We start from the raw sequence: 22,089 nt of genomic DNA, 5'->3' as shown, positions 1-22,089 counted from the left end.
CCAAAAGAAAAAGACACACTGTTTTAAGGCATGAACATTAAGATAATCAGATCAATAGGATTTAAGCTGAGCAATGAAGGCTAGCACCAACAGTGGTATGTCATACTGATTATGTGTACCCTTGATGTGACATGATGACAGTAGTGCTTTACCTCCTTGGTCTTCCTCCCAAACACCTTTAACCCCAGTCTGATCATGAGAAAAACATCAGGCAAATCTCAGACTTGAGGGACAGTCTATAAAATACCTGACTGGTACCGTCAAGGTCATGAAGAACAAGGAAAATCTAACCACCTCACAAATAAGAGAGGCCTAAGAAGACATGACTATTAAATGTACTGTGGTTGGGATGCCTGAGTGGCTCAATGGGTTAAAGCCTCTGCCTTCGGCTCGGGTCATGATCCCGGGGTCCTGGGATCAAGCCCCGCATCAGGCTCTCTGCTCGGCAGGGAGCCTGCATCCCTTCCTCTCTCTCTCTGCCTGCCTCTCTGCCTACTTGTGATCTCTGCCTATCAAATAGATAAATAAAATCTTTTTATAAATAAATAAATAAATGTATTGTGGTTTCCCACATGGGATCCTGGAATAAAAAAAGGACATTAGATAAAAACTGAAGAAGTCTGCCTTAACTATGTGGACTTCAGTTAATAATAATTATCAAAATTTGCTCATTAATTGTGACAAATGTATCATACTAATGTTTGAAGTTAATAAAAGGGATAATTGGGAACTCTCTGTATAATCTGCACAGTAATTTTTTATACCTAAAACTGTTCTAAAATCAAATTTATTTCTTAAAGAAATCCATACTATTTGACTTCATATGCTAAACTTTATTTATGGATTTCATTTTTTTTTGTCTTCTTAGTCATTGTCATATCTCCAGTACCTAGAAGATTGGCCAGCACATTTAAGCCCTCAGTAAATATTGGGTCAGTTAGATTGGTAGAAGAGAGCAAAAGAGGATTAAGTACAGATAACTTGGGCAACTGCATGGATGGTAATATTCATTTAGGGAGTATAAAAAGCAGAGATTGGAAACTGTTCCAGGTTTGACGGGTGATTTTTTATTGTTGTTGTTTTGTACCAGGGATATAGTTAATAATAATGAGGGAATCTGGTCAAAGTCAAAATGGTAGCATCTTGTTCCTTTTCTCAGAGGAATAACTCTTCCTTTCCTCTTTTAGGCATATAAAACCTTCGCTAATCGAGTGAACAATTTAAAGAAAAAGCTGGATCAATTGAAGTCAACCCTTCCTGATCCCGAAGAATCACCAGTCCCTTCCCCAAGCATGGATGCTCCTTCTCCAACTGGTTCTGAGTCTCCTTTTCAGGGAATGGGAGGTGAGGAATCCCAATCACCAGCCATGGAGAGTGAGAAATCTGCCACACCTGAGCCTGTGACAGATAATCGTGATGTAGAAGACATGGAACTCTCAGATGTGGAAGATGATGGGTCAAAAATCATTGGTATGTCCTTATGGGGTTAATAGGCAACTTGTTCCTTACCTATTTTGCTTTCCCACCAATGAATCTATCACAGGCTGGTATTAAAAGATAGCTCATTCCTTATAAGATTAGAACAACAAGGTATTATTATCCTGGTTCAGGATTTGGTAAGCCCCCCGGGCTAAGAATCATCCCTTAAGATTTGGTCCATTCAGGCCAAAATTAGCAAGACAGGAAACAACATGTGTTGGAGAGGATGTGGAGAAAGGGGAACCTTCTTGCACTGTTGGTGGGAATGCAAGTTGGTACAGCCACTTTGGAGAACAGTGTGGAGATTCCTCAAGAAATTAAAAATAGAGCTTCCCTATGACCCTGCAATTGCATTACTGGGTATTTACCCCAAAGATACAGATGTAGTGAAAAGAAGGGCCATCTATACCCCAGTGTTTATAGCAGCAGTGGCCACGGTCGCCAAACTGTGGAAAAAACCAAGATGCCCTTCAACGGACGAATGGATAAGGACGATGTAGTCCATATACACTATGGAGTATTATGCCTCCATCAGAAAGGATGAATACCCAACTTTTGTAGCAACATGGACGGGACTGGAAGAGATTATGCTGAGTGAAATAAGTCAAGCAGAGAGAGCCAATTATCGTATGGTTTCACTTATTTGTGGAGCATAACAAATAACATGGAGGACATGGGGAGATGGAGAGGAGAAGGGAGTTGAGGGAAATTGGAAGGGGAGGAGAACCATGGGAGACTATGGACACTGAAAAACAACCTGAGGGTTTTGAAGGGGCGGGGGGTGGGAGGTTGGGGGGACCAGGTGGTGGGTATTGGGGAGGGCACGTATTACATGGAGCACTGGGTGTGGTGCAAAAACAATGAATACTGTTACACTGAAAAGAAATTAAAAAAAAAAAAAAAAAAGATTTGGTCGGTCCATTCAGTGAGGTAGCCACTAGCTACATGTGACTATTGAGCATTTGAAATGCGGCTTTTCCAACTTGAGATGTGCTCTACTTAAAAAATATACGATGGATTCTAGAAACTTAGTACCCACAAAACATAAAAATATCTCAATTATTTTTGTATTTATAATATATTGAAATGAAAATATTTGGGAAATAGTGAGATAAAATACATAATTTTATCCGTTTCTACTTTTTTGAATGTGGCCACTAGAAAATTTAAATTTATGCGTGTGGCTTAAGTTGCATTTCTATTGAACAGCACTGTTCTAGAGGGAGGGGCACTTACACTGGAATACCTTACCATCTGTCACTCTTGACCTTCAAGATTCCAAAGCCACAGTTTGTTAACTGTGCTTTCAAAATTAACCTGGCGGCCCCTGGCTGGCTCAGTGGGTAGAACATGTGGCTCTTGATCTCAGAGTCGGGAGTTTGTGTCCCACATTGGGTGTAGAAATTACATACATAGATACATACATACATACACACATACATACACAAACACACAAACTTAACCTGGATCAGTGCGTTGTTTCTGTGACACCCCCAGCTTTTATAGTTATTCTTCTTAGAATAACTGTTGAATTTAATGCATTCTTCATATATATATGAAGTATATAGTACATAGCCTTTAAAGTATTAGAAAGAGTATATTGTAAAGCCCATTTATTGCAGTTTCATGTTAAGTGTCTACAGTTGTATCCACCAGTTAGGCCAATTTTAGGAAGTCAAAGAAAAAATACAAGAAAGTATGTACAGAGTTTCTGTGTCTTAGAAAGCTTTCAGGTTAATGCAAAGGAAAGGACAGGGATAATTCCTAACTATAAATATCATTACTGAAAAAACATAAATAGGTACCAAATAATGAAATTATCCCAGAAATGTACAAATTTAATACACAAATACTTAAAAAATGCAAAGAAATCTTTGAAAAGACAAAAAATGAATTTGGGAAATTTATTTTAAGCAGGCATTGAAGGTCAGAAGGAACATAAAGAGTATGACTTATTTAAAAATCATAAAGTGAATGATTTTTCTCTAAAGCTTAGTGCTTTATACCTCCAGATCAGGAACTGTTAGGACATGTTTCATACTGGAAGCAGAGTGTGGAAAGCAGTAATGCAGTATCACCTCTTTTCTTTAAACAGTAGAGGACAGGAAGGAAAAACCTGTGGAGAAGTCAACTGTATCTACTTCTATGTCTACAAAGCCAACAGAAAGTATCTCAAAGGCCTCTTCATGTACCCCAGTGCCTGTTACCATGACAGCAACCCCACCTCTTCCAAAGCCTGTGAATACTTCTCTCCTGTCCCCTTCTCCAACGTTGGCTTTGCCAAACCTGGCTAATGTGGATCTGGCAAAGATCAGTTCTATCCTTAGCAGCCTAACATCAGTCATGAAAAATACTGGTGAGTAAGCCGCATAAGAGAATAAGAAGCTTATTTTCATCTTTCTAATTGAGCCATCAGTCTGGTTTTTTGTTGATTTTTTTTTTCTTAAATTAAAAGTAATTTTTTTCCTTAAGATTTTATTTATTCATTTGACAGAGCACAAGCAGGGGCCGGAGCAGGCAGAGGGAGAGGGAGAAGCAGGCTCCCCACTGAGGAGGGAGCCCGATTTGGGGCTCGATCCCAGAATCCTGGGATCACGACCTGAGCCGAAGGCAGATACTTAACAACTGAGCCACCCAGGTGCCCCTAAAAGTAATTTTTTAAATCAAAAAACAAAACAACAACAACAAAAAACCAGTACATGGTCATTATAGAAAAATGAGAAAATAAGAGAATAAAATAAGTATCTCCAGTCCTGCCACCCCAAAGCAGACCACTTGTGTCTAACCTTATATGTGTGTATTTGTTTGAGAGAATGTTTTTGGTAGATTAAATATTTATAATAATTTTTCTTTCAATAATTGAAGGATATTTATACTTTACTATATTTATAATGAATTTATTTATCTAAGCCTTTATTACTAGGCATCTGGTATATATCCAGTTTTTCACTATTATAAAGAACAATGAACAACCTTGATGCTAAACTTTATGCACAGCCCTTCCAAAATGATTGAGTATATAGGGCTTTTTTTTCTCTTCATGGAAATTTAATGAAAATATACAAAAGTAGAGCATCTCCCTGTACTCATCACTCATCCTCAGCAGTAGAAACACATGGCCAGTCTTGTTTCTGCTCTGCCTTACCCAATCTTGGTTGTTTTGAAGAAAATCCCAATTATTTAATTTCTTTATAAAAACATAAATATAGGGGCACCTGGGTGGCTCAGTTGGTTAAGCGACCGCCTTCAGCTCAGGTCATGATCCTGGAGTCCTGGGATCAAGTCCCACATCAGGCTCCCATCTCCACGGGGAGTCTGCTTCTCTTCTCCCTCTGACCTTCTCCTCACTCATGCTCTCTCTCACTGTCTCTCTCTCAAATAAATAAATAAAAATAAAATATTAAAAAAAAAACTTAAATATATTTTTCTAAAAGATAAAACCAAATAAAATCAATATATAGGTTTTTAGTCTTTTCATGTTAAAACTAAAATGATTACCAAAAATGTACTACTTTATGTACCAAGCACATGAAAGTTCCCATTGTTCCTTAACCTCTACAACACTATTTTGTCTTATTTTAATACTTTGTCAAATTCAGCCTTAAAAAGTCATTTGGGGGGCACCTGAGTGGGTCAGTTATTAAGCACCTGCCTTTGGCTCAGGTCATGATCCCAGGATCCTGGGATTGAGCCCCATATTGGGCTCCTTGCTCTGAAGGCAGTCTCCTTCTCCCTCTCCCATTCGCCCTGCTTGTCAGTAGAGCATGCATCTCTCTCTCTCTCTTTTTAATGTGTAATCTCTATACCCAGTGTGGGGCTCAAACCCACAACCCTGAGGTCAAGAGTTGTATGCTCCACAGACTCAGCCAGCCAGGTGTCCCAAACATGCAGCTCTTTTTTTATTTTAAGACTTTTATTTATTTGTTTGTCAGAGAAAGAGAGCACAAACAGCTGGAAGGGCTGCAGAGGGAGAAGCAGGCTACCTTATGGGCAAGGAGGTGGGACTCGATCCCAGCACCCTGGGATCTTGACCTGAGCTGAAGGCAGATGCTTAACCAACTGAGCCACCCAGACGTCCCAGCATGCAACTCTTGATCTCACGGTTGTGAGTTCAAGCCCCATATTGGCGTTGAGATTACTTGAAAAAACAAACAAAAAGGCACCTGGTTGACTCAGTTGGTTGAGCATCTGACTCTTGATTTTGGACCAGGTCAAGGTCTCCGGGTTGTAAGATAGGGCCCCATGTCAGGCTCCCTGCTGGGTATGAAGCCTGCTTAAGATTCTTTCCACCTTCCTCTGCCTCTCTTGCCCCCAACTCTCTCTCCCCCCCCCAAAAAGTTATTTGTTTTAGTTTACATCTCTTTGATTAAGATATGGTTAAAACTTTTTCATTTCTTTATCATTTAGTTTTCCTTGTGAAATAGCTGTTCATATTTTTGGTCATTCAAAGATCATTTTCTTTTTATATACTTTTTTCTTATATATTAAAAATTAACCCAGTGTTTTAAAATATAAAGATGTAGGGGCTGCTGGCTGTCTCAGTCCCTGGAGGATGCAACTCTTGATTTTGTGGTCATGCGTTCAAGCCCCATGTTGAATGTGGAGCCTATTTAAAAATATATATATGTACTTAAAGATGTAAAGGAAGTTGCTTATTAATCTCATTTTAAAAGCAATGTATTAATCACATAGAGTTATGCAGTGGCTGGGTTACACAGTTGTAGTGGCTCTGATCATAATCAGCCATTAATACTTACTGAGCACCTACAGGACTCTGAGGTATAAGTTCCGCTTGGCAGAGAAAAACAGAAAGAGGTTCCTAAAATCTCTTCTACTGGCTTTTAAAACTGACAAATACATATGAAAAAAACTTAATACTTGTTTACTTTAGGGGTATTCCAAGTTGACAGGAGCAGATTTTAATCTAATTTTCAGTTTTTCCTTTGTACAAGCCATGATATGTCCTATTTGTGGATCTGTCACAGAAGCGTTCCTGATTGAGTGGGAAGGATCATGAATTTAATGATTATTTTGAATTGCATTTTCTTGAGTTATACTTTCTGCCACCAGGGGTCAGTCCTGCATCAAGACCTTCTCCAGGAACTCCTACAAGTCCCAGCAACCTCAGCAGTGGCCTGAAAACACCTGCACCTGCCCCAACAACATCTCACAATCCTCTGGCAAATATCCTCTCAAAGGTGGAGATCACCCCAGAGAGCATTCTGTCTGCTCTTTCCAAAACCCAGACACAGTCAGCCCCAGCACTGCAAGGTAAACCAACATATGCCAGAGGGACTTGAATTGTGAGTGTTTGCCTCTGGCCTGATCTTGGATTCCATTTCTGAAGAGTCCAAAGCCATGGAATGTATAGTACAGTTATTTAGAATCTTTTTTATATGTATCATCTATAAGCTGCCATTCATAGAGTGAGGTGATGTGATCTGCTTAAGGTCGCACATTTATCTATTCAGTGATGAACTGAGACTAAAAGCCAGTTGTTTTTTTTTAACTGGAGTCCTGTGTTCTTCCATCTACACCATGACCCCCTCAACCCTCAGGGGCTGCATTCCAGCTTTTACAGTATATATTGAGGTTTACATTTTTAGTGTTAACCAAAGCTAAAGATAGTAAGAAAGGTCAATCTACTGTCGAAAATCTTACAAGACGGGGCACCTGGGGAGTGCAGTCTGTTAAGTGTCTGACTCTTGGTTTTGGCTCAGGTTGTGATCTTGGGGCTGTGAGATCAAGCCCTGAATCAAACTCTGCACTTGGTGCAGTGTCTGCTTAAGATACTCTCTCCCTTTTCCTCATCTCCTTCTCTCTTTCTTTCTCGAATAAATAAATCCTTAAAAAAAAATCTGAGGGCACCTGGGTGGCTTAGTCAGTTAAGCATCTGCCTTCAGCTCAGGGGATGATCCCAGGGTCCTGGGATGGAGCCCCGCATCGGGCTCTCTGCTCAGCGGGGAGTCTTTTGCTCCCTCTTCCTCTGCTTCCGCCTTCTACTCCGCCTGCTCATGCGTGCTTCCTCTCCATCTCTCTCTCTCTCTCAAAAATATTAAATAAAATCTTAAAAAAAAATCTTATGAGATATGATTTTTTTGTTTTTATGTCCTAATGTATTAGAGAGGCCTCTATATATAGGTATAGCACATCTTTTTTGTGTTCGCCTACCTATAATCTCTACCTTATTTGAACCTCTCTGTTCGGCTCTGCTAATTACTTATTCTATGTCTAAAACTGTCTGCTTCTAACATTTTTTCATAAAGCTCACCTGTTCTCTCTTCTCAGACCCTCCAGATACCAGCACAATCTTTATTTGGTACCTAAGTATAATTCTGCGGTGAATTACAAATACTAGAGCAGTATCTTCAATACAGCAATTTAACTGCGGTTCTCACCCAGCAGCCTCCAGGGGACATTTGCCAATGTCTGAGCACGTTTTTGTTTGTCACAACTGGGGTGGGGGTGGGAGTGCCACTGCATCTAGTGGGCAGAGGCCAGACATGCTGTTACACATCCTGCAATGCAGACCACAGCCCCCACGACAGAGACTAATCCAGCCCCAAATGCTGGTAGTGCTAAGGTTGAGAAACCCTGCTTTATATGAATAGAGACCAGAACAGGTTTCTATTAATTTTATTTCCTAAACTATTCTGTAAGTGGATCAGCCAAGGACTAGATTATAGTGAACTTTGCCTTTCAATAAGGTATAGGAGATTTTTGCTACACAGACTTAAATGCTATTAAGTAGTAACCCACAGTTACCATATATTGGCACCAGCAATAAAGGATTAATGATCTACTACAGCATATCTAATAATAAGGATTTTAGAGATAATTAGTTTAAGGGATCAGCATGGTTATGATTTCTACCTTCTAGGCCCTCTTCTGTCACCATCCTACAATTCTAGTAAAAATGTTGAACTCACTTGTTTTTATTAGTCTCTTATATAGATAGGTATAATAATATTTACAGCTTTTTCTTTCAGTAGATTGTTGTACTGTGTCTTGTGGACTTTCTTGTCAGGCAGAATTTGAGCAGAGCTAAGTGTGCTCTGACAGAATGCTTTTCTGGAGACCCCAGAAAACAACCTTTGTGGAGTAACAGGGTAGTTCATCACCTTTCATTTCCTTATGGAGAGTAGAATTCTTGATTTTTAAAAGACTATAAAAGGAATTTCTTATTAGAGTCTCTGATTGTGTCACCACAACTATTATTGACAGGTTTTCAACACAAAAGAACAACTTCAGTGGGCAAAAGGGCCATAGAGGATAGCCTGTTAAGATTGAAGAAAAGTGGGGCACCTGGGTGGCTCAGTGGGTTAAGCCTCTGCCTTCAGCTCAGGTCATGATCTCAGGATCCTGGGATCTAGCCCCACATCAGGCTCTCTGCTCAGCAGGGGGCCTGCTTCCCCGTCTCTCTCTGCCTGCCTCTCTGCCCTCTTGTGACCTCTGTCTGTCAAATAAATAAATAAAATCTTTAAAAAAAAAAAAAAAAGATTGAAGAAAAGTAATATTTAGCGGCTTAGTAGTAGGAGACCATCTCACCAGTTACCAGACATCTAAGTAGTGTCATTTCATCCCACAGTATCTAAAAGATATGTTGGAATATCTTTTAAAATTCATATGATGTCATATATCACATTCTAGTGCTTGAGGATTTTTGTATGAACAGTGGCTACTAAGAGTTAAATCAGACTATTAGTGGGGTAAGTTACAGAGCCAGAGAACTTTTTGGAAATGAAACGTGGAACTTATTTTTCAGGAGGATAATTGAAATAAACAATATATATTATTCAGATATTAGTGAATATTAGGTAACAAAAATCATGCACTTTACTATATAGAAACTGTTGGCAATTAAAAATGTTCCAAGGATGGGAGTGCCTGGGTGGTGCAGTCTGTTAAGCATCCTTCTCTTTGTATCTGCTAGGTTGGTGGTCTCAAGGTCATGATCTCAGGATTGTGAGATCAAGCCCCATGCCAGCCTCCACGCTCAGTGCAGAGTCTGCTTAAGTTTCTGTCTCCCTCTCCCTGACTTACTCTCTAAAATAAATAAATCAGTCTTTTAAAAAAAAATGTTCTAAGGATGGAGTGATCTCAGAATTCTTCAGAGCTTAAGTCTCTTAGTAAATATTGGATTAAAATTGAAATTTTAAAGGAACATTTAATTAAAGTGTCCTCTGAAATACTGTTTTCTTTCACCGTATCATTATGAAAGAACAGTTTTCATGTGTGACTAAAAGCTATAAACTTGGGTGAAGTATGCAGAAAAAGTTTTCATTTATAACTACAAATTGGGTAAATTTTCCAAAATATCATTGAATTTATAGGACCCCTATTTATCTCTTTGTCAAGTATTTTTCTAAAAAATTTTCTACAGGAGCAGTTTGCTTTGGTGGACTTCAGCCTTTGCCCCAAAGAATTCTTTCTCAGAGCTTCTGAGGTTTTGTCTGTCAGTGAGTTGGTTTGAATCTCATCAATGTCAGCCTGGGTTGATAAATAATTCTTGAATTTTCCAAGCTATAAGGTGGTCCAGCTTTGGAATTCTTTGTGGTGTGTGTATGTGTGTTTGTATGTTTACTACTGGTACATTTTACAACCAAAAATGACATCTAAAAGCATTGTTTCCCCAAAGCCTAGCAAGAGACGCTTGGGGAAAAGTGACCCTGTTGAAGTAAATTTGAGCAATGTGCATATACTGTCTCTCTCTCGAGAATAACACTGTATATTAACTTATTAGAAACAGTTGTGGAGACTGGAAAGGAAGAGTTAGACAGAATATCTATTTGCATTTAGAGAAACAGTACCACAGATCCAATGTTAAGAAATACCGGCTTAAAGTGTTATTTTAAGGATAATTTTGCCTCCTTTCTTCTCCTGCTTTGTCTTGTTTAAACTGTGAATGATTCTGACACTAAAATCTCCCCTTTCCTGTTGCCTTTTATTGTGCTATGTTGGACTTGTTTGATGACTACAGTAGAAACATTTCAGTAATTTGCTTTCTTTATGTTGAGAAGTAGGTCCAGTATTTTCTATGACATTTAGCCATTGCTTGTTCGGTCTGGATTCTCTTTGGCCTCATATTATAATGTCTCTCTGGTTCCCACTGGAATGAATGAGAATATCCGATTAGTGACATTGTTTTTATTGTAGAGTAGGCAGTTGTTCTTTTTAATTCCTCTAATCTCTGTTTCTACAGGCCTGTCATCTTTACTTCAGAGTGTTACTGGGAACCCAGTCCCAGCCAGTGAAGCTGCATCCCAGAGCACTTCAGCTTCCCCTGCCAACACCACAGTCTCTAGCATAAAAGGAAGAAATCTGCCCTCCAATACCCAATCCTTTATTCCCAAAAGCTTCAACTATTCTCCTAATTCATCAACTTCTGAAGTCTCTTCAACATCAGCCAGCAAGGCCTCAATCGGGCAAAGCCCAGGGCTCCCAAGCACTACTTTTAAGCTACCATCCAACTCTATTGGGTTTACAGGAACCCACACTACTAATCCTGCTGCCCCACCTACTGAAGTTGCCATGTGCCAATCTTCAGAGATCTCCAAGCCAAAGCTGGAGTCCGAGTCCACCTCTCCAAGCCTGGAAATGAAAATCCACAACTTCTTAAAAGGTAATCCTGGTTTCAGTGGCTTAAACTTAAACATCCCAATCTTGAGCAGCTTGGGGTCCAGTGCCCCAGCAGAAAGCCACCCCTCAGACTTCCAGCGTGGCCCTACTAGCACGTCAATCGACAACATTGACGGAACCCCTGTGCGGGATGAAAGGAGTGGGACGCCCACCCAGGATGAGATGATGGACAAGCCCACGTCCAGCAGTGTAGACACCATGTCCCTGCTTTCTAAGATCATTAGCCCTGGTTCCTCAACACCCAGCAGTACAAGATCACCACCCCCTGGGAGAGAGGAAAGCTACCCCCGGGAACTCTCTAATTCTGTACCTACATATCGACCTTTTGGCCTGGGCAGTGAATCACCCTATAAGCAGCCTTCTGATGGAATGGAGAGACCATCTTCCCTGATGGACTCTTCACAGGAAAAGTTCTATCCAGATACTTCTTTCCAGGAAGATGAGGATTACCGAGATTTTGAGTACTCAGGGCCTCCACCCTCTGCCATGATGAACCTAGAGAAGAAGCCAGCCAAGTCTATCCTGAAGTCAAGCAAGCTTTCTGATACCACCGAATACCAGCCAATCCTCTCCAGTTATAGCCACAGGGCCCAAGAATTTGGGGTAAAGTCTGCCTTCCCTCCATCTGTAAGGGCCCTCCTGGACTCTAGTGAGAATTGTGACCGTCTCTCCTCTTCCCCTGGGCTATTTGGTGCCTTCAGCATAAGAGGGAGTGAACCGGGGTCTGACCGGTCACCATCACCGAGTAAGAATGATTCATTTTTCACCCCTGACTCCAACCACAATAGCTTGTCTCAGTCTACTACCACTGGGCATCTCGGTTTGCCACAGAAGCAGTACCCAGACCCTCCTCACCCAGTCCCACATCGTTCCCTTTTCTCTCCGCAGAATACCCTTGCCGCTCCCACGGGCCACCCACCCACACCAGGCGTGGAGAAAGTCCTGGCCCCCACCATTTCCACCACGTCGACGATTGAGTTTAAGAATATGCTTAAAAACGCCTCCCGAAAGCCCTCAGACGATAAGCATTTTGGCCAGGCACCCAACAAGGGTACTCCAAGTGATGGTGTCGGTCTCTCAAACCTCGCCCAGCCCAGCTTGACAGCCACTGAGCAGCAGCAACAAGAAGAGCACTACCGCATAGAAACCCGAGTCTCCTCCTCCTGCTTAGACTTGCCCGATAGCACCGAAGAGAAGGGAGCCCCTATAGAAACCTTGGGTTATCATAATGCATCCAATAGGAGGATGTCAGGGGAGCCAATACAGACCGTAGAGTCCGTCCGAGTTCCTGGGAAGGGAAATAGAGGACATGGGCGTGAGGCTTCAAGGGTGGGTTGGTTTGATCTGAGCACCTCAGGCAGCTCCTTTGACAATGGCCCCTCAAGTGCCTCTGAGTTGGCATCCCTTGGGGGCGGGGGCAGCGGAGGCCTCACTGGCTTTAAAGCGGCACCATACAAGGAACGGGCACCCCAATTTCAGGAAAGTGTCGGCAGCTTCCGTTCCAACAGTTTCAACTCAACATTTGAGCATCATCTCCCCCCGTCCCCCTTGGAGCATGGGGCACCCTTCCAGAGAGAGCCAGTGGGGCCGTCATCTGCCCCACCTGCCCCTCCTAAGGATCATGGTGGTATCTTCTCTCGAGATGCACCCACTCATCTACCCTCTGTGGATCTTTCGAACCCCTTCACAAAGGAGGCGGCCCTGGCCCACGCCGCCCCACCCCCTCCACCTGGAGAGCACAGCGGAGTTCCTTTCCCCACCCCACCCCCTCCTCCACCCCCTGGGGAGCATAGCAGCAGTGGTGGGAGTGGTGTTCCCTTTTCTACTCCACCTCCTCCTCCACCCCCTGTTGACCACTCTGGGGTTGTACCCTTCCCAGCCCCACCACTGGCAGAGCACGGAGTGGCGGGAGCTGTGGCAGTATTTCCTAAGGACCATAGTTCCCTCCTTCAGGGGACCCTGGCTGAGCATTTTGGGGTGCTCCCAGGACCCAGGGACCATGGGGGCCCCACCCAACGGGACCTCAACGGCCCTGGCCTTAGCCGTGTACGAGAGAGCCTCAGCCTACCCTCCCATTCTCTGGAGCACCTGGGCCCAGCCCATGGAGGAGGAGGTGGGGGAGGCAGCAACAGCAGCAGTGGCCCCCACTTGGGTCCCTCACACAGAGACGCCATCAACCGGAGTGGTATGATTTTGCGGAATCCCCGGCCAGACTTTCGGCCTAGGGAACCTTTTCTCAGCAGAGACCCGTTCCACAGTCTAAAGAGACCCAGGCCACCTTTTGCTAGGGGCCCTCCGTTCTTTGCACCAAAACGCCCATTCTTCCCTCCCAGGTACTGATGGAAACCAAGGGAAAAAGCATTTTGAACAGTCTAGAGAGCATTGGAAGTAGGAGTTTGGTTTATTGTTGTTTTTATGTTTTCCTTCCTTTGATTTAAATTTTTTTAATGACAAAGGGCCTCCCTTCCAAATTTAAAAGTCATACATGCTTACATTTAACTATTCCATCCAGTCCTCCCTCCCACTGCACTTACTGACCTTCCCCAAGCTACTTGTATTTTAAATGGGGCAGGGGGTGGGAGGAGGAGGAGGGGGCAAAGAAACACAACCAAAGCCACTTCATTTGGCTGGGGGTTTGAGGGGTGGGGAGGAAAAACAGATCTTATTTTACCCCATTTATTAAAGAGTATTATTACATTTGAAATAAAACTTCCATCAGTACAGAGAATAACATGTGCAATGTTGGGATGTTATTTTGGGTTTGGCTTATCACATAGTCAATAGAAGGATTCCTATCCCCTTCTTTCTCCCATTAAGTAACTACTGTGACCAGCGTGGCTCCCTTTCCTGAATGCTCTGTGCACTGCTGATGAGCCCAAAAGATGTTGCGAGGGAAGATAGGTGGGAGACCACGGACCTGTCAAGTTGGTTTTGTTTTTAAAGACATATTGAAGTTGGGTTCTTTACCTTTCTCCTAAAATCTTAATTAAAGAAAATCAGCCTCTTCTAAAGGACTGTCCATCATTGGAGGAGATACAGATCTTACTCTACCCTAGTAAAAATTATTCCTCTTTATCCTTGGAATGAAAGGGTACTGGATATAATCTCCAGGTTAAAATAAGGTATAACTCCAATAAAGAGAGAAAGGAACCATCAGTAGTGCAATGTGACCTGCACATCCCTCCTCATAAACAAGAATGGGAGACTTTTTGAGGTAGTTTGTTGTCTTGCACCAACTCTTGCTTCCTGCTTTTCTTTCTTGATTGACTTTTTCTCCCTCAGTTTTCACTTCTGCTTTGGCCGGAAAGAAAGTCATTATTACAGGTGACAGTTGATACAAAGATGCAACTAAAATATTGTCCCTCAATTTTTTAATGTAAAAGGTAGATGTTTTTACCATAGTGCCTCCCTAATGTAAGTGATAATTTGTTGGTGGTTTTTAACAAAGGTTAACTACTAAGGAAAGGGAACTATTGGCCTGTATCCTTCTTTCCTCCTTGCCCTACACTTGTATTTACGGCTGTTCTTGGTATTTTGGAGGGGTTTCAGTAGTATCTTTCAGTGCTTTATGCCTCTTTAGGTGTGTCTTAATGACAAGTGGGTATCACTATACATATCTTTTCAGAGAACCAGGGGGAGCTGAGAAATCCAAATTGACCCCATTCTACAGCTAGCAGCCTGTCACATTTCAAGGCTCAAGCCTTATCCTCACCTTCCACTCCCAATAGGAAATAATGTTTCTGCCCTTAGTCATTTTACACGAGAAGGGTGTGCTTTCCTTCTCCCCAAACTGAAAGGCTTCTTTGTAGTTCTACAACTAGTACTGGGAAAAAAGACAATCAGTACGCTTTGAGTGTTTATAACTTTATATCTAGGAACACTGAAAAGCAAAGATTGCTTTACTATTATTTTGTGTTATTTAGTGTCTTGCCCCAAGGTATACACAGTGGTGATCTCCAGCTGGATAAGTAAAACAGTATGTGGTGGGATTTTGGTTTGGTTTGGTTTGGTTTGGTTTGGTTTTGTTTTTAAAGGGAATCCTAGCAAGTTTCATACTTTTTTTCCAAGTGAGCATAGAACTAACTAACTGTAGGAAGTACGGGGATTGTTTTGGATTCCTCTAGTGAAATATTAAAGATGGGGGAGAGTGGACAACCTAGTGACAGAAGATAATCCTTTGTGTCAGAATAAACTTGCTTTTCAGGTAAAGAGCAGCTTAAACCAGTTGTGCGTCATAGTTGGGGAGGTTTTGTGTAATTTATTCCACGTTATTTATTTGGGCTCGCCATGTGTTCTGTGGTTAGGAGGCTGCAAGTCCTTCATCTTCCTGATGCATTTCTGGTCTTAAAGTCAACTCTTCTGTCTTTGACCCTCTCCAGCCTCTCTACCCTGAAGCTCTCCCCACAAAAATGCATGATACCATGATCTTGTGTGTGGGATGGGGTATATAGTGTAGCAAAGCAAAGAAACAATATAGTTACCTTGAGTCCTGAGACATTTGTTTAGGGAAAAGAGTGATCAAGAGTAAGGGTAGGAGTGGGGGGGAGGGGAAGGGAGAGTTCTAATTGATTGAAAACTGAAACATTTTTTTTGCAGAAATTAAGTGGGATGTTTTTCACTCTAGAATAAAAGAATGTGAATTCTTTCTGCTGCTCTTGTTTAAGCTAAAAGTAGTGTTTACTTGAAAAGGCTCTCTGACCATTTGATTTTATCAGAAAATGTGGGGATGTCAGGAAGGTGGCTTCCTGAATGTTGGGGCAGGGTAATTGTCCTCAAAAGCATGATGACTAATACATGAAAGGAAGACCTTATTGTACAGTTTAAAAGATGGACTTTTAAGGGTTGGGTTTTTTTGTTTTGTTTTGTTTTGTTTTGTTGCAGGGTGTTTTGCTTTTTAAGCTACAAAATCCTCATTGAGTTTGTTTCGGGATGGAACTGAGGATTTGTATGTGACTGTCAGCTGTTAAGGAAGTCTGTCTACAGCAGTAAATGAAGATGACAATGTATATATGTGATATAATGAAACAAAAAAGACAATTCTGGTATTCATAACATGAAACAAAGGGGTTTTATCCCTTCTGTGTCTGTGATTTAAAACTCCGTGCCCATGCTCTGACTTTTGTATTTCAACCTGAGTTTAAAAATACAATAAACAAAAATTTTTTTAAAGAAAGCATAATATAGTGTGTCTTGGCAAGGACATGATTTATAAGAAACAATGTGCAAAGTTGTTACTAAGGTCCTTGGTGCTCACTGTAAAATCACAGACAGAGAATTGTGGGAGGGGAGGTCGTGAATACACTGGTACCACTTAAAACTCAGTATCAGAAATCAAGTCCCTAAATATTGTATAAGAGTTTACTCTTCAGTCAGCTTAGATGAGAGTCTTCTCTCTGCTCCCTCCCGCCCTCCCAAAAGATGAGCATAAATACAATTTGGTTTGATGCCAGGGGAGGTAAAATGATCAGAGAGTAGGACTTTTATCCTTTACGATCCCAGGAATACGATGTTTGTGATCTCTATGGTACAGCTAACTTATCTAGATAATGTGAATATGCTAAACTTTCTAATTGCAGAATATTCACTATCAATCCTGAAGTTACCGGTTCATGCAGAATTAAGCTTCAGCTGTTAATTATTTTGAAGCCGCTGTAAATTACTGCTTTTTCCCCTTTTTTCCTCCCCCACCCCTTTTTTTGAATGGGTGGGGGTGCCTGTTAAGATTAAAATTAGATATGTTGGATGATATTCTCACGTGTTCAGTGTGGAAAACAAAACAAGTACATGCTTTAGAGGCAACAACAATGAAATCCTTTCAAAATGTGTATTAATATCATTTAATAAAATAACTAGTTCTGAAGGTTTGACATTTTTCTTTGAGATTTGGGGCTTTGACCAAGGGCTCCTGACTCTGTGGTGAGCGCAACTAAGAGGGAACTTCTCCAGGAGCTGAAACTGCTGCATTGTGGAGCAGGCCTATGGTTGGAAAATCTAAATTTTCTCCAGCAAAGACCCTTCTATGTGACTGTCCAGGGCTGAAGGTGAAACCAACGACAGGATCAGAAAGGAAGCTTGGATATATCTCTGAAGATCGCGTTGTATTGGCTTTTGGTCTAAGTGCAAGGGGGATCCAGGGGACCGTGTGTGCACCTGCACATTTCTGAGCCACACAGACACCACAGACCACCTGTCATGTCCCTTTCTTGTGACCACTTACACTTGCCTCTCTTCCAACCATTCCTTTTTTTTTTTTTAATCTTTGTCCCTAATAGTATGTTTTTGTTTTTCCAGTTTAATAAAGTATGGTTTCCTTTGTTGTGTGGTTGACTTTCCCCCTCTCACCCTGATCTTATGCAGGTGTCCCCTTTGACTACAGCATTCAGTGTCCCTGAAAGCAGTATGAGCCTCAGATCTCCATGGCCTTGTGGGTTTTCTGTTTGATCCTTTGCGTAATACGGTTTTGAAAAGGGTTGATGGGTGGGATGAAGTCAAGATGTTTGAGGAATGGCTGGTAATGAAGTGGGATATATTGTATGAGTAATTATTTGTCTATGTCTTCAAAATGCAATTTTAAGTGAAGAAGCATTTTTAAAGCAAGCATAGAGGGGCACCTGGGACACTCAGTTAAGTGTCCAACTCTTGATTTTGGCTCAGGTCATGATCTCAGGGTTGTGAGATTGAGCCCCACATTGGGGTTCACACTGGGTGTGGCGCCTGCTTAAGATTCTCTGCCCACATGCCCAAAAAAGATTTAAAGCAAGCATCCAGTTGGCAGGGGCGATGGTGGCAGGGTTCCTTCTGGTCAATTCTTTGCCCACATCTACCCTTATTGCTGCATGTTGGCAATCAATCTATCGTACCTAAGCCACACTTAACCCACTTCTCTTGCCCCATCCCTTTTTCATACCCCAGTGAAGCTTAGTAAGTGGGATGTTAGCTTTATGGGGTAAAGAGAGAGAGTCACCGCATCCAGACACCGCCTGGGTCACTGGCAGGGTAGAAGGCTGTAAATAGCAGCCTTCATTACATGAAGTTACATGCGTGTGTCACCAGACACTTCAGAAATAGCAGCCTAGGAACACACCCAGTATGTAGGGTGTACGATCGTACTGGCTAGTTCTGGAATCTGGCTCACCTTTTTTCTTGTCCCCTCTTGGAACTTTGACTTGCCCAACTGATTTCTTTCTCCATCTCCAAGGAAGCAACGGCTTTTAGACTTTGACATTGGTCTTTCTGGGCATGTTGAAAATGCAAAGCTTCATCCCCTGGAATTGTTTTTATTTAAGCCAATCTTGTATAAGAGCGATGAGTTACTCCCTCATGTATGTAGACAGTAACACAAACACCATCCAAATGGGTTTTGGGGTATTGGGGCGTTTCTCATACTTGTTTATGAGTAACTGTATAGACAAGTCCGGTCAGCTGCTATTCAAAATTGCTGAGTAATAACTCACTGAAGCTGCAAAGACAAAGCCACAAGAGATTCACCCGCAAATGAGATAGCAGCTCTTAAGTAAACATCCTGTTCTCCCTTCCCCCTTGAAGTAAGGAGAAGCACACATGCTTTAAAGGAAAGGAGCAAGTGCAATGTAAAACTAAGTAATGAATTGCTTCGAACTAACTCTAGGCAGGGAAAAAAACATTTTATGCTTAGTTATAAGTTGGGGGGCATAGGGTACAAGAAGGCTGATACCAATTTAGGAATTGCTACTGCAGTTACCTTATGGCACTATCATTTTGTTGTTGCTTTCTCTCCCTTTGTTCACACTGTAGCAAGAGTCAAAAGTTGAAAATGCAGATGTGGGTGGAGGGGTAGTGATCCGTGCCAACAGAGGAAACAGGTACCGGCTGCAGGTTTTTGTTTGATTGGAAAGGGTGCTGGCTAAACCAGTCTGCCCTGGGTCTGTTGGGTTCATAGCAAGTTAGATGTTCCAGCAGCTTTACTTCCTTCCTCATCCCCGTTCTGTCCCCTTCATTTTTGCGAATTACTCAAATTTTTTGCTGCATAATTTGTGGGAAAGAGGAGCTAAAAGAACTTGAAACTTTGTGCGTCTTCCTTGCCATGTTTCAGTTGGAATGGGTAGAAATAAAGGAGACACGCAGCATCCAATTCCTTGTTTCGTAATCCCCTGGCTAGGAATCCTTTACACTTAGGTGAAACAACACCTAAGATCCTGTATCTTCTAGATAGCCAATCATTGCCAAGGGCAGTAAAGCTTAGTAAAGGATTAATCAGAAATATTTACTTTTGGGTAGTGGGCCGTAGTTGTGCACTGCCTTCTAGAGATGTATCTAGGGCATTATTTCACAGTACTTTGCTCTTGCCTTTGTTTTTTACTTCAACATCAACCTAAGCTGACACATCCTGCACGGGTCCTGTGTTTGGCCTCACCTGACAAATCAGGGTCATTTAAGTGGGGTTGGGGGGAGGATGGAGATGGCTGTCTTTGTTTCTCTTCTACAGACTCAAGAGTTGTCTTGGAGAAGGGAAGTCATAGTAGAGATTCTAGGTAAGCTGAAGGCATTGTTTTCAAAACAGTTCAATTCATCCCCATCCCCTGGTAGGAAGTCCCCCCCTCTTTTTTTTTTTAAATCAGCAAATGTGGCTAGACTTAAAGATTTTCTTTGCATCTTAAAGCAAAGTTAAAAGCTTGGCCCCATCCTACATCTTCATCATTAAGGTATTGTGGAGGGTTTGGTTTTATTTTTTAATCTAACTTCCCAAACCCACTGCACTTTTAGCCACTTGGCTAGTTCTCTGGGCTTCAAAATCATTTGGTAACCATGACATAAACCTTTCTTTATATATTTTACCCTCTTAAATTTCTCTTTTTTACCTCTAGCGTCTTTTCTACTTCTTGGGTGCCGGGAAATTTTGTGAAGAGCTGAGATAGAATTTGAGGTGTATGTTGATCCTGATGACAAGTGGAAATCTACTTTACCGTCAATGGAGAGCATTCTTATATGTAGTTTAGGAATATAAAAATAATACCTGTTCATCCAGAGCTTTAGCTAACTTGTGATGTTTATTCTAAAAGTAGAGTAAAGCTGAGAACTTCCCAAAATGTGACCAACGGTCTAGGCTACGCTTAACTGACGATTGCCTTTTCTCTGAACTTCTCTGAAATCTGCTGGCATGATTTCCTAAACACTATTTTTCTTTAACTTTGGTTAGAGAAAATCTGGTAATACACTTCTTTCCTTGGCCTTTATTGGACCCCTCTTTTCACTCTTTATTAAAGGCCTCTTTGGCCCTACAAGTGATGTACTGGCAGAGAAAAAGGGAGATTTGCTACCAAACCTGATGCATTAGGACTATTCTGGTTGCTGGAAGGCAGCACGGCATGGCATAACACAGGCTTTGGATTCAGATGGGCTAGGGCTTGACTTCTCTGAGGATTGACTTCAATGTTTTAAAATAGCTATTACCTGTCAGGATTGTTCTTGGAATTAAATAGGATAGTGAAGGTGTAGCACTTGGCACATAGTAGGTGTTTGGTGATATTCTGGGTGGAAGGTAAGAGCAGTTTTAGGGATAGATGTTTCCCAGACAAATGGGTTAAAATTACCTAAGGCTGAGATATGGCAGTCACAAATCAGAAATTGTAAAAGAATCACTGATAAATGAATTGGTCTTAGCTGGCTTGCTATTCCTTGCTGGCTGCCTGGCTTGTTTCCTACAAGAAGAATGCAGTAACTCCTGACATTCCTTCCTTCCTCCACTGCAACACAAGTTACATAGGTGATGATGTAGTCATTGATTGATGGACATCCCATGAACCCTCAGTTCAGTACATTGCACACAGTAAATCAGTACATGTTTGAAAGATGAGAGCAGGGAGCTGCCATAACAGTGTAGCCTGTTTATTCTAGTATCCCAAAGGAGGACGAGGTGGAATGATTAAAAAATGTATGTGTCAGTAAATGTATCCTTTGGAGTTTGAAGTCAATACAGTGATTGATACATTCTTAATTCAATGATTATTGAGAACCTATCATTTTGTCACCTGCAATATAATATTCCCATCCCTTTTGGTGCAAGGCCATGGGAAAAGTTCTGCTTGTTGTCCCACTTTCTGAATGTCATTTTTAAATCCTGTCTACCTTTTTCCAACCCTCCAGACCGCCCCTCCCACACACAAGTGATTTTCCTCTTCCACAGTTTTGTCTATTTCTTTTTGTATTTCAGGATGTCAGGAGATGGAACCAAGATGCAAAGTGGTGCCTGTGACTCAAGTCAACTACCGCCTACCCCAGAAAGAACCTCTGACCTCTGGAAGCCTAGATTAAACAGCTTTCTCTGACAGCTCTTCCTCCACAATCCTTGATTCCACTACCATTGGAAATTTGAGAACCATCTCTAACCATCCCCACCCCCAGGTGAGGGGACAAAGGGGAGTTATTGAGAACCTTACAGCTGCCCCCAAGTCCATTTCACCTCATACTTCACTACAAATGTGACCGTGTTTCAATTTTTACTGTGCAAAATAAATCAGGTATACCTGGTCCTCTGTCCTAGATAATGCAGGGAGTGGGAAGAGAAGAGATAAAGGAATTGGAGAGCTAGGATGGAAATGGGAGGCAAGGTCTTGTGTAGGAAGCAGCTAAGATTCTAGAGTCAGGCACCTCTTTCTGAAGTGATGCGGAAGTATATTTGAAGTAAACTATTGAAAACATGATGTGATAGGAGAGTGTAAGACATGGATTCAAAATCTAGCATCAGCACTTACTGTTTGACCTTAAGTCACTTAACTTCTCTGACCTTAAATTCTTCCATGTGTAAGATTAAGAGATCTCTAAGGTCCCTCATACGCACTATGACTATGAAGAGATTCAGTGAAGGGCCCTCTGCAGATTCTTTGCTCCAGCTCCAACGCTGTTAAATTCATGTATTCTAACAGCTTGTCGCTATTGTAGCCATTACCGTGTACCATGCACGATTTACATGAACTTAACTTCAACAGTTGGAAG

At 41.8% G+C, this 22,089-nt stretch overlaps 1 protein-coding gene across 7 annotated transcripts in view; it reads left to right on the top strand.

Moving 5' to 3' along the window:
* RPRD2 (regulation of nuclear pre-mRNA domain containing 2) overlaps positions 1 to 13,838 on the top strand; it is an 89,458-nt gene extending 75,620 nt beyond the window's left edge. For 3 of the 7 annotated variants that reach the window (XM_080801196.1, XM_080801195.1, XM_080801199.1), the window contains 4 exons: positions 1,188 to 1,470; positions 3,575 to 3,835; positions 6,550 to 6,750; positions 10,682 to 13,838. In XM_080801196.1, coding sequence (XP_080657322.1) covers positions 1,188 to 1,470; positions 3,575 to 3,835; positions 6,550 to 6,750; positions 10,682 to 13,458 — 3,522 coding nt within the window. In that variant the 3' untranslated portion in view covers positions 13,459 to 13,838. The remainder of the gene's footprint in view (positions 1 to 1,187; positions 1,471 to 3,574; positions 3,836 to 6,549; positions 6,751 to 10,681) is intronic. The other 4 variants (XM_080801198.1, XM_080801197.1, XM_080801201.1 and 1 more) reach the window with 2 other exon arrangements.
* The last annotated feature ends 8,251 nt before the right edge of the window (positions 13,839 to 22,089 follow it).

The sequence above is a fragment of the Martes martes genome (assembly GCF_963455335.1).
Source record: "Martes martes genome assembly, chromosome: 4".
NCBI lineage: Eukaryota > Metazoa > Chordata > Mammalia > Carnivora > Mustelidae > Martes > Martes martes.
This window is presented reverse-complemented; position numbering and strand designations above follow the sequence as displayed.